Raw genomic sequence first — 13,212 nt, forward strand, 5'->3', positions numbered from 1 at the left:
TGTGGGAAGTCTGAAGAGTACTGGTTTCCCTCTAAATAGCTATTACCAAATAAAATATAGGAAATATTGATAACCAATTTATTGCTTATTTTCCACTCCTTTTTATATTTTTGTTCTTTCTTTCTCTCACATACACACACTCTTTGATGGTATATTTTTTAATCTATTAATGCATTTAAATTTTAATACATTCTGGAAATTAATTTAAGCGTAATTTTCAAAGTTTGATACACTGTGAACATAGGCATATGGAAAAAATCCTGATTATTATTACTTCCTTTTACTTTTATCGGAATTGTGTGCAGATCACTTTTCCCGGTCTCACTTAATAAGCAATGATTGAATAGAATATTTGTTGACAAGTAGAATTATTATTATTATTATTATTATTATTATTATTATTATTATTTTGAAACGAAACCAGCACAATCAAACACTCTTTCCAAAGCTCCAAGGACAAGTTACTAATTTGTCATTTTCTTGATTGTGATCCCAACAACAGGGATGTGACTTCATGCTTCACTTGTTGCAGATTTTTTCTCTCACTTCCAAAACTATCCCAAATCCCACTTTTTAAAAAATAATTTGTGGAATGGCAATTGAAAACAAAGACCAAAGCTATATATCCAAGTTTTCCCTCTCCCCTTTGTACCTGGATCGACCCTCTGATAGAGTTCTGCAGTTTAGCTACAGTGACTGGATAAAAAGGTTGTGTATTATTGCATTCTTATCTTTCTAGTTTTGCTTAGAATTTTAGAGATGGCAAGAATTTTTCCATACGATATTTTAACATTTATTGAACTTATGAAATGTAGACCTTGCATATGGGTAAGATAACAGACTCTTTCAAGGACAGAACTGAAACTAAGAAGCTTGTATGCACCACGATAGCCTTTATGCCTTCAGGTACAATTTTTCTGTTTTCATGCCAACTATTAACTATACCCTCTTTCGCTCCTCCCGTTTTTCATCATACCCTCTAGCACGTTTCTCATGACAGTTCCTTCTCAGCTAATGTTCCAACCAGTTTCTATATATATATATATATATATATATATATATATATATATATATATATATATATATATACACTGGATTGCTTGGACATAAAGAATTCACATATTGAATGTCCATTATTAATAATCTGTGTGCAATTAGGGATACCACTAGTTCGCCCTTTAATTACATATGATATTACATGCGGATTACTGTAATTAATTTGGAAACTTCCGTCAATGGTGTCACTTTATTCACATCTAGTAACTTCCTGATAGGGAAATTTTATTCCAAAACCATTATGAGGGAATTCTTCCCATTTCTCTTCCCAGAATTTCGCATTCTGCACTGGACTAAGATTTACATATTTTTACTTTCAAAGTCCGAAATTTTAACGTTATAAATACGTTTACAAAGTTTGGTTTGTTGCAGTTAATAACCAGGGCCGTTATTTAGAGCTCCAGGAGGTCAATTGGCCTCCCCCTGAAGTTGATGTTTGTTTACGTTTTAATCCATAATATGATACTCGTAATATACCAATGAAAAACGTAAAAACCTACTCACATCTAGGGTTTTACCCCCTCTCATCCCCCAAGCAAAATCTGAAATGATGCTGGTGTTACGGACGTTTAAAATACGACGTTGTATGTTTACACACAAGAAGAACGACTATAAAACTAATATTTCACTATGAACTAGGCGCATTTACATGACTTATTAACGGATAGCTTGCTAGTTCTGTAATAACTAATCTTTCTAACATTCAGGCTTTCTTTCTTAGTCACCTTCCGTTGTCAATGTTTGAGAAGCAATTTCAAGAGTGTCAACGTAATTCGGCGATTTACTTTTGACAAATGCGTATTTTACTATATGTTTGCATGCAATGAGTATATTATTATTATTATTATTATTATTATTATTATTATTATTATTATTATTATTATTCGAATCGATTCTTCGGAACTGTTCAGATATCAATTCTCAAAAATGATTCCATCAATCGAAGCAATCCAAAAATAAATTCTGGACAAGTTTTGCAGACCATCTAATAAGCAATGGTAATCTAATTTCGCACCAGCAAAATAATATTATATATATATATAGTACAGTCAATTTAGCTCTGAAAAGCAGTGTTGAGGGACAAAATTGCAACAGAATTGTTATTAATGATTTTTAATCAATTGAAGTATGCTGAAAACTAGTACATAAAGTCTACCATTGAATTCCATCTGATAAGGTCTGAAATTGAACATTTAACATGATATCTAACAAAATACTATATACAGTGTATTAGATTATAAAAAATAGAATTTGGGGCCCTGGCAACCCTTGCAGTCATCATACGCTGACAAAATTATGCGAATGTGTAGCAAACACACTTATGACAATAATATAAAGAAGCAGCCATTACTGAATACAAAGCGAGATAAGAATTCACAATGAAATTCCAATAAAAGGCCCTATTTATCTATCATTTTCGAAGAGCTGTTGCAGACCTTCGCGTTGGCGGCCCTGGTGACCCTCCTAATTATCAGAGAAATTGATACATCGTCGGAAGGTTTATAGAATACAGATTGCACCGATATAACAGTTTGCAGTTCCCGCCGTATTTGTAGTAGCAGAAGAAGCCGCCTTCCTAAAATAATCTTAATTTGCGTAAAAAAAAAAAAAAAAAAAAAGACTAAAAAAGGCCAATTTTGCCTTCCCTCCTCCCCCATATAAGCAACAAGTACATATACAGCGTATTACCATGTAGTGGTCTACTTCATTGATTCACATACCAATGTTTATGAGCGTACCCCAAAGGGGGAAGGGCCCCAAAACATGCAAAAAAAAAAAAAATCAAAATTTTACCTTTCCTCTCTCAAGCGTGATATTCCGATATACATAACTTCGAAAAGCTTCATCCTTCAGGTATACATTGATACCAAAATTTTCTTAGCTTAATTAGGGGCTGAACTATTGAGGTTTAAATCATTTAACGCAGCAGTTGCGTCAATAGGCGTTTAAAGGTTATGACTTAGCTATTGCTACAATTGATGGTAGATAGGCAGACTGTGACGCGAGCAGGCATCTTCAGTGCGTGGCAGTACCTCATGTTTCACGTGGAAATCATTGGTAGCCACTTTTCTGCTGAACATCCGCATAAGAATTTGCTGAAATGTTTTATCTCAGCCGTCTGCGCTTTGACTATCGATGTATGGTTTCGAAATTCTTCACATTTCCCAAATAATTTAAAAGCTTCTGGTTTTCCTATTGTTTATAATCTTGATATTGTGTCACATTCCAGAATAGTATTGTTGTCGCAAACAGTATCATTTTTGCAAGTTTTAATATCATACACTAATACATCTTTCGTATTATTTTGTTAAAAGCATATGTTCACATTGTGAGAAATGTCTTGTATGTAATAAGTAAGACAAGAAGATAATGTGTCGTCGTCAACATCAACTGTTGGTCATTTTGAGCAGCATTGAGCGTCTCACCAATAATCTGCAAATCGGTATTATTTATTTAATAAATAACAGAGCACCCAGAACATTGCAAAAAGCGACCTAGAAGTGTAACAAACTAGCTTGTCTTTGTATTGGAACCAAAAGTAACGGTTGGAACGGATTGACTGTGTTTGATTCTGACGATGATGATCGGCTCGAACTTTTGTAGAATATTCTTCATTATATCCATCAAACATGGATACAACTGATTTGAATATTTTTATTGTTGTATGCATTATAAACATTTGGTGAATTAATATTTTACTTGTAGTTACAAATGGCTACTTTGTTGGCAACAACAACAAAAAATGACTCGAGTGGGACCTTTTGTGCGTCAGGTATAGATACTCCTCACTCTTCCACTTGATAACGCGTTTTGTCATATATGCGGAGAGTCAGAAATTTTAAGACGGGTTTTCTGGCTGTTGCAGTTTGTAATATTGACACTTTAAATGTGCACTCGTACCTCGCCAAAAGTGGCTCCCAAGTTAATTTACCAAAGTATGATTTCCCCTTGTCAGTCAGTATTTCCTACTCGGTTATACATGTTTCACAGTTTTTTCCAGTAACCTTTAACGACAGGGACACGAACACAGATACACTGAGAACATTTAAAATTCCAAACGTTCTCACACCGGGAATCGAATCCGGGACGCCGTTTACCAGAGACGCACGTGCTAGCCACTAGACCACACAGGCAAGTTATAAACCAGCGCGTTTTATTAGTTCTACTAGAAATGCTCGAGATATGCACTTGCAATATATTGAGTGATTTATTCGAGAGAGGCAAAGCACGTTACACTGAATCCTTTTCCTTGTTTCGTTTTTATTGTTTATTCTTTGTATTTTTCTCACAGTGCATGAAATAGCAATTACATTTTTCGCTACAGTGTCCAGAAATACTATTTTAACTGATCATAAAACAGAAATCTGTTAGTGAAGTAATATGGGATAATGTGTGGTATTTATTTTCATACCGAGTTCCTTTGTGGCTAAGCGGTCAGCGCACGCACCTTTGACGTAAGAGACCCGGGTCAATTCCCGATGTGAGCTCATGTGGTTTGGATTCCACGCTAATCAATAGGTAAACGTTTCATATAGCCTCGCTGCCGGAAGGGACGTTAAACTCAAAATCAACTCAACATTACTTTTCTATCATCAATAGAAGCAAGGGGTAGACGATACTATCCTGCTAAAAATATTTATTTATTACTCTGGCACATATTAGAAGGCATCGGGCTATTTTCGACATCAATTACAAAAGCTTCAAGAAAAAGAAGCTTTATGAACATTAAGTCACTTCAAGCGTTCTAGTCTCTTTATAACAATTCAGGTTATGAATTACAACAATAACTTTTTACGTTGTAATTAAAAGTACAAGCATATTATATATATATATATATATATATATATATATATATATATATATATATATATATATATATATATATATATATATATATATATATATATATATATATATATACCTGTATATTGCAATAGGTATCAGGAACATGAATAATTTTCATTCTGGACCTGTGGTTTAAGGTTGGTATTCAAATCTGAAATCTGTTCCCATTATAACAACGTTAACGTTCCTCATTTTAGTGTCTTCGTATATAAATGATGAAAGGGTGGATAAATGTGAATAAGCTTTGAAAGGTGATAGTTCATCTGATTTTGTTTTTCAAGCACTTCAAAACAGAACTTTATATTCAAAGAAATGTTCCCATATATTGAAAAGAAAAACATCCTGGCGGCAGATTCAAACTATCGCCCTTCGATGCTAGAATTTCAAGAACACTACTAAACACGCTTGGCCACAGAGACAACTCACGAAAGAATACGTTGTAATTTTGCTAATACATACCGGTAGCTCCAAGCGCAGGTTCAACTTGAAGTTTTAAATAGTCGTTTTCTACCTATTTCAGTAATTTCAACTGAAGATATCGATTGATTTTGCATATTGGAACTTTGCGTGAAGTGTGAAATGTATGTTCATCTCAAAAACACATTATTTACAGTTATTTCAATTTTACGTCTTTGTGAGTGTTTCTAATACCTGTGCACTGTATCGAGTCACTTTCCCTCTAATTTTCCTCGGGATATTCTTCGCGTAATTATTTGACAGACTAACGTTTCATAAGAATAAAGGTTTTTTTTTTGTTATAATTTTTTCATTTTGCTTTATTTTCTCTCCAAAAATATAAATAATTATTCATTACTACACTTCTTTGTCAAGAAAAGCACAAAAAGCGATAACATATTAAGAAAACTGAGTTACAGTATATGCGAACTTTTCATTGCGGAGCGCAGTTAGGGATGGTAACGAGACCGAGACGGACTTTTATATACCGAGACGAGACCTTGGTCAGTCTCGAAAGTCTCGGTCTCGTCTCGAATATTTACAGCTATTTTGCCTTTACTCAAAATTTGTTTCGTTGCTATGTGAGATAATATGGGAATGGTTGACTGATGTACAGTGGCGTATTTAGGAGGTAGATGTCGGGCTCAAGCCCCTCCCGAAATAAATTTCTGATCATTTTTTCGCATTGCACGTACAACACAAATGTTTCTTACGTTCCTCAAGCCTCTCCCGAAACAAAATCCACTGCTGTTGTATATAATCTTCTCTCTCTCTCACTATATATATACCACAATCATAGAATTTGACACTAAGATACAAATGATGCGCATTGCACCATCTATGCCATATATATATACAGTCGCGGATCCAGGATATGATCAAGGGAGGGGCTAAATCATACTTTGCCTCTTTATCCAGTGTAAAGCAGTATTGAAGCTCATCTTATTCAGTGTATACCTGAGCGTTAAGGGGGGATATAGCCCCTATAGCTCTTCCCTAGTTCCCTTGGATCCGCGCCTATATATATAGGTCTATATAATTAAAAATGATGAAAATGTGTACCATGTTGTGTGAAATATTGAAGGAAAAATTCTTCCAGATACTCTGCAATACCACTAGATAAACAAGCAGTGTTGCCAACGCAAAATAAAGTTGTATGTTTTCAAATTGCACTAGGTAACGTATTACGTATTTCTAATTTAGATATTAAATAAAACCACAATACCACATACATTATTCAGTGTAACAAAGGGCAATACAGTATCACCAACATCAACATTTTGGAGATCTCTGATAACTCAAATGGCATAGACGGTGCAATGCGCATCATTTGTATCTTAGAGTCAAATACTATGATCGTGGTATAATGTATTTCGAATGAATGAAGGAACAAAGTTACCAGAAATGGAAAATTTAACTTTTTCTAAAGACTTTACTTCGAAAACGCGCTGACATATCACGTCTCATCATGTAGATGCTTCCAAAAGACTTAAGTGATCATAATGTCATTTACAACAATTGTTATTTCAAACCGTTTCAGAGATAGCAAACACATGGATAGTGATTGTCATACTGCTTAAAATAACGTATTTGTGTTAAATTTTTATGATTGTTGCTTTAGTTTGCTTCTATAATATTACTACAATAGTTTTTGGTGGTTTTAATTACAAGTCGCAGTTCCATTATTTTAAGTAGTGTTGCCAACTTAAATAAATTGCCAAATAATATTCTAAATATAGTGCAAATAACATGGCTAAACTGTAAAATATTTTAAAATTACTCGTAATTTGTTTTATGGTGCAAGAATGTTTTCAAAAGACGATTTTTTTCGTAGTCTTTATAATGTTAATGTCAATATCAAAGTTTTGGTTCCAGCAATAACATTATGTGTAAATGCAAATTGTAACTAAAATTAAACGTGACTGATAAGTTTTCAGTTACCCTAGTTGTTCCCTTAAGCCTTAATCCTGATGTACACAAAACCATGGTTAATTAAAAGTTCTAATTACACCCTAGTTAGATTTCACTTGTTTTAGTTTGACCACCTCAAACTCGATCCATACCATATAGCTACAGTATATGCAATTATTCAAGGACTTACAGTTAGTAATACACATTGTGTTGACTTTTGGTTTGGTTTGGTTTAGTTTAATGTCCCACGATTATGCTAGGGTGTCTAAAGGAGACGTGGAGCTAATGATTATAATGGAATCCGAACCACTTCGGTCGTTTAACTGTACCCCCACCGAAAATCGAATTCGGGACCACGTGAACCGAAGTCAAGCGTGCTAACCACTAGACCAAATGGAGGTCCTCACATTGTGTTGATTTAAATCATTGAGTCAGTGTTGTCAGATTCGAAGATCAAAAACTAGCGTGTCTGTGCTCCAAAAGAAGCGGATTTGAACTATTTGTAGGCCAAATATATACAGTAGAAATTAATTATTTAGCAACTAATGACTGGTACTATTGAAATGACTTTTAACATGGACTGGAAAATGTGCTGGACATATTGCAAGAAATTATGATCAATGAACAAAAACAATTCTAGACAGGACACCACGAGATAAAAACAGCCTAGAAAACGTCCTTGTAGAAAAAGGTTTGACGAAATCAAGGACAACTGGGGAGTAACCTGAAAAAGAATTGCTCAAGATAGATAGTTGTAGTGAAGACTTGGAAGGATCTTCATCCAGCAGTGGGTTGATAATGGTTGATTATGATTATGGTCATGATTATGGTTCGGCGTGATTAAATACATTCGTGCTGCTATTGTTGCGTTATCCGTTAGGAGGTATTGAACATAGTACTGGTGTTAATTTAATATAGAGTTTAATTTGTATAGGCAGTACTGAGGCTATTAGAGACAAAGTGTATTGCTGAAATTGAAATATGTATTACTATTATTGCTTTATCCCAGGTATGCTATACCCACTGATGATTGAAGCTGGAACACACATATGGAAAGCATTAGCGCTAGAAAATTAACTACGAAGAGGTACATCACATCATAATTCTGTCAAGAATGAAGGCAAAAAATAAGAAGCGGAAACGACTGACTGTATGATAATAATACTTTCACAATTTTAATTTCACACTATTTATTTCGAGACTTTCGAGGTGAGACCGAGACTCGGCCTTCGAGACCGAGATCGAGACAAGCATCTGTCGACCGAGACGGCGATTTTTGACTCGAGACGAGATAGAGACCGCTACTTATCAACCGAGACGAGACCGAGACTGTATAGTCTCATCTCGTCTCGTCTCGATACCATCCCTAAGCGCAATACATCGCCATAGGTATGTTACAAGTAAATATGCGATACTGATGCGAACATGAGGGAAAACAGGAACGTTTTTGCACTCGAATATTAAAAGTCGTCCTACAAGAATTTAGACTAGGAATAACAGCACTAAGGAAACACATCTAAATTGTTTTTAATTTCTAGCTTTACAGTCTTGCTTCAGCAACATATTGAAGTCGTTCGCCTACATAGAGACGCGAACAAACAGTTCCCTGCTCACATCCCAGTCAATAGAGACAAAATTATTGACGAAATTCGCACCTCAAGTAGGCCTACATGCTAGTCTGATTTCCATATCTGAACTTCAAGAACAAATAAGTATATAATCCATCTTTTTGAATATTATTCAGAGTCTTTCAAAATGCTGACTAAACTGGTTAGGATCATGGATATACATTATTATTATTATTATTACAAATAATAATAATATACTCATTGCATGCAAACATACAATAAAATACGCATTTGTCAAAAGTAAATCGCCGAATTACGTTGACACTCTTGAAATTGCTTCTCAAACATTGACAACGGAAGGTGACTAAGAAAGAAAGCCTGAATGTTAGAAAGATTAGTTATTACAGAACTAGCAAGCTATCCGTTAATAAGTCATGTAAATGCGCCTAGTTCATAGTGAAATATTAGTTTTATAGTCGTTCTTCTTGTGTGTAAACATACAACGTCGTATTTTAAACGTCCGTAACACCAGCATCATTTCAGATTTTGCTTGGGGGATGAGAGGGGGTAAAACCCTAGATGTGAGTAGGTTTTTACGTTTTTCATTGGTATATTACGAGTATCATATTATGGATTAAAACGTAAACAAACATCAACTTCAGGGGGAGGCCAATTGACCTCCTGGAGCTCTAAATAACGGCCCTGGTTATTAACTGCAACAAACCAAACTTTGTAAACGTATTTATAACGTTAAAATTTCGGACTTTGAAAGTAAAAATATGTAAATCTTAGTCCAGTGTAGAATGCGAAATTCTGGGAAGAGAAATGGGAAGAATTCCCTCATAATGGTTTTGGAATAAAATTTCCCTATCAGGAAGTTACTAGATGTGAATAAAGTGACACCATTGACGGAAGTTTCCAAATTAATTACAGTAATCCGCATGTAATATCATATGTAATTAAAAGGCGAACTAGTGGTATCCCTAATTGCACACAGATTATTAATAATGGACATTCAATATGTGAATTCTTTATGTCCAAGCAATCCAGTGTGAATATATATATTTTATGCTACTGTTTTGCCCCTACTTGGATTATGATGATTTCCCACTCTGGTCTAGTGTTTGTTTGTGTGTGTGTGTGTACATACAATTATTCCGTAGCAGGGGTTCTCAGCCCTTTCCATTGGCGTACCATCAACTAGGTTCGCATGTCACAGGTTGAGAAATCCTGGGCCACAATCCAGAGAAAGAATTCATCGCAGCAGACTCATTCAAATTATTTTGTCAAAAACTGATGAAAATAAACTGTACAATTACTTTGTTATTTTAAGACTAAATTAAAATAACTGAAAGGAACAAAATTTACAGTAACCTGAAAGGAACTGGCACTTGATCTTTATAATGAATTATCTAAGTCGTAATCTAACCTATTCAAAATACAGAGGCTTCAGAAGTGATCGAAAGTGTTTAAATATTGAATCTGGAAATGTTTATGCTTATGGACATTTATGTAATACCACGGAAAAGCACTGTTCCGTATGGGAGCAATGGCATAGCGAATATTTATGTTAAAGGGTGGTTAGGAAGTACAAACTTAACCATATTGTTTCTTAGACTTGAAAGGAGCTCGAGGGCCTGAGGCCCTCTGGCTACGCCACTGTATACATCACAGTACTCACAGGTATCATTATGAGAAGAGCTGCGTTGAATGATTCAAAAATATCACCGAAAATCCTATTGTGCCCGCACAAAATAATTACGTAAGTCCTGCTCTTATTTTATAATGCTAGTGGATTATTGCGAATTAACTATTAACTCACCTTAAAGCCAATTAGATCTAACATTTCTATCATGTCATGTTCTCGTGGTCCTATGTGACGAGATTCGAACTCGTCTTTTCGTTGAAGAAGTTTGCTGATAGCAGAGGTACTGCTTTTAAACCGTTGAGCTTGAACTGTTAACCTGCAGCCTTGTAGCGCAGGAAACAGGGCCGGAAAGCGCTGCATTTCCCCTTAGAACGCTGTTCCAACCGCACACTATCACAGTAGACACTACAGAACTAACTGCTCAGTGAAAGGGCACAAGCACATTGACTGAACTTTGACTCAAGAAAGCAGTGTTGCCACTTCTGAGTTCGTCTCGGAAGATGAAAGTTATTATTTGTGGGTTATTTGTTGGCGAGATGTGCATCCACGGATCTCGCAATTGTGGGGCAGGAGGGGGCATCAAAACTAGGGAGAGCCAAAGTGTCATAAAGACACATGTACTTTACCAATCTCGTATTGGTAATCTTAGTCTTTTCATAGAAATGAAGTAGGCCTATGTTTTATACTGACTTTAATAGTTTTTCATTGAATATTTAGGGAACGTAGAGTGTTTAATGTAGGGAATTGTGTATGCAAGGAACATATTTCTCTATCACTTACCTGTTGTTGAAGATGATGATGACTTGTGTTACATCAGGGCTGGATTAACCCATGTGGAGGCCCGGTGCTAGAAAAAATATGTGGCCCCTGCTGACTTCACCTAATACATTTCTGTAAAAATACAGTAGGAAAGTTAAGAGAATATGTTTTATATTTCTGATTATATTTGATTTTTTGATGATGATTGTATCTTTATGATTCTTTTTAGATAGCCAGTTGAGACTTTGATCAGAGTGGAGACCCAGGGCTATAGCCCCCCTAAGACTCCCATCATAACCCTTTAACGCGCAATTTTTTCGATCAGACTTGATTTTTCTTTAATTTGGAGTAGGAAACACGGGATTTAAAAAAAAAAAAAAAAACATTAATACAAATAACACTGGTTAACAGTGAAAATGCTTCGGAGATAAAAGTAACCAATTCTTACTAACTTTAGGGTGCTGATAACTAATATGAAATTAGATTTTGAAGATTGGTTCGTATTTCGAAGAAATACGTTATCACCGGATGTGCTCCGGTGGGCAAATTAAGAGTTCATTGCAACAAGAGCTGTCTACTTATTTCAATAAACTTCCATTGTTTGACGGTTAGTTTCATTGCTATCCTCAGGGACGTACGCAGGGGGTGGGTCCTGCGGGTTTTGAGCCACCAAAATTTGAGATGTTTCAGAAACAAGAGACAGGCAAAGAGGCATCATTTGTAATATTCATATAAGTTATATTTTATCACTTTCGTTTTATATAGTTTTAATTTCTTATTGAAGCTTTTATATTCTTTTGAACAAACGCTGTACCAAGCACACACAGAATCAATTATCATGCCCTATAACATATAGGTCAAGTATTTTTTCGTGTCATATGCAGAGAGTCTAACGTCATAATAAAGCGCATTTTCCTCTCTTTACGTACGAACATCACTTTATACATTTTTATTTTAAATCTTACTTTTCACTATGTAAAATTTAGTGTTGTCAAGCATGATTGAAAATACTTATCTCTCATAATTATTGTAAATATTGCAATGAAACTTGACACATGCATTGAATATGAATCACAGTAATTTCAAGGTATTTTGCATTTTGGTATCTATAGCTGGGGCCACACACACACATAATCTCATGGTACCACTTCGAAGACAGTTTTACTCTGAAGAGAATGATGTACAAGTCGTGATATTCGAATAAGTAATATTGTTTGGGTTCTTTTTATTTTGTATCTTATATTTTCCTATATGAAATTTGGTATTGCCAAGCAGAAAGGAGATATATTTTTCCCTCATAACTATTGTAGAAACTATTGTAGAAATGAAACTTGGCACATGAATTACGTACAAACTACAGTAGTGTCAAAGTTACATTATATTTGGACATCTTTAGCCCTGGCCGTACTAGGGGATGCTACATTAAAAAAAAAGGACTTTTGGACGGGAAATTCCCAATTTTACCTCAAATTTCCCTCCTCTTATACATCATGTACACATGCACATAGTACCATTTGCAAGCTTGGTTTATTCTGAAGCGAATGATATATGAATCACGATACTCGGATGAACAAAATTGAAGCAATAACTACTTAAGTGAAAGGTCGAATAGAAAATTCACGAATCTAAAAGCGTCAACACTACATAACACATATTTCTGTCTATTACACTTAAACTCGAACCAATTCAGCATTTTTATTGTCATTTTCATATTCAGCATCCTCATTTGCATAAGAAAATGTACTTTACTTTTCCGAAGCATGAAAAAAGTTAAAATTTGTTGTCCAGTGTAATATGCGGTCTATGGGATATTTTATGGCGTTTCCATATAGGGTCTATGCAATGTTGCGCGTTGACATCTGCGAAGTCCACTGAAACCAGATAGAATCAACAAAACGCGACGAATGTCAGCGTACTTGCACTTTTGCTCTCATTACACTTCTGTCTACCACAGAAAAAGTCAACAGT

General features: G+C 35.0%; 1 protein-coding gene across 3 annotated transcripts in view; it reads right to left on the reverse strand.

Annotated features, from left to right (window-relative positions):
- LOC145673469 (glycine dehydrogenase (decarboxylating), mitochondrial) overlaps positions 1–10,911 on the reverse strand; it is a 428,549-nt gene extending 417,638 nt beyond the window's left edge. For 2 of the 3 annotated variants that reach the window (XM_081743192.1, XM_081743191.1), the window contains exon 1: positions 10,660–10,911. In XM_081743192.1, coding sequence (XP_081599318.1) covers positions 10,660–10,845 — 186 coding nt within the window. In that variant the 5' untranslated portion in view covers positions 10,846–10,911. The remainder of the gene's footprint in view (positions 1–10,659) is intronic. The other variant, XM_081743190.1, reaches the window with a different exon arrangement.
- Between the last annotated feature and the right edge of the window lie 2,301 nt (positions 10,912–13,212).

This window comes from Thermobia domestica, chromosome 16 (genome assembly GCF_964235325.1).
Source record: "Thermobia domestica chromosome 16, izTheDome1.hap1.1, whole genome shotgun sequence".
In the NCBI taxonomy this organism is placed as follows: domain Eukaryota; kingdom Metazoa; phylum Arthropoda; class Insecta; order Zygentoma; family Lepismatidae; genus Thermobia; species Thermobia domestica.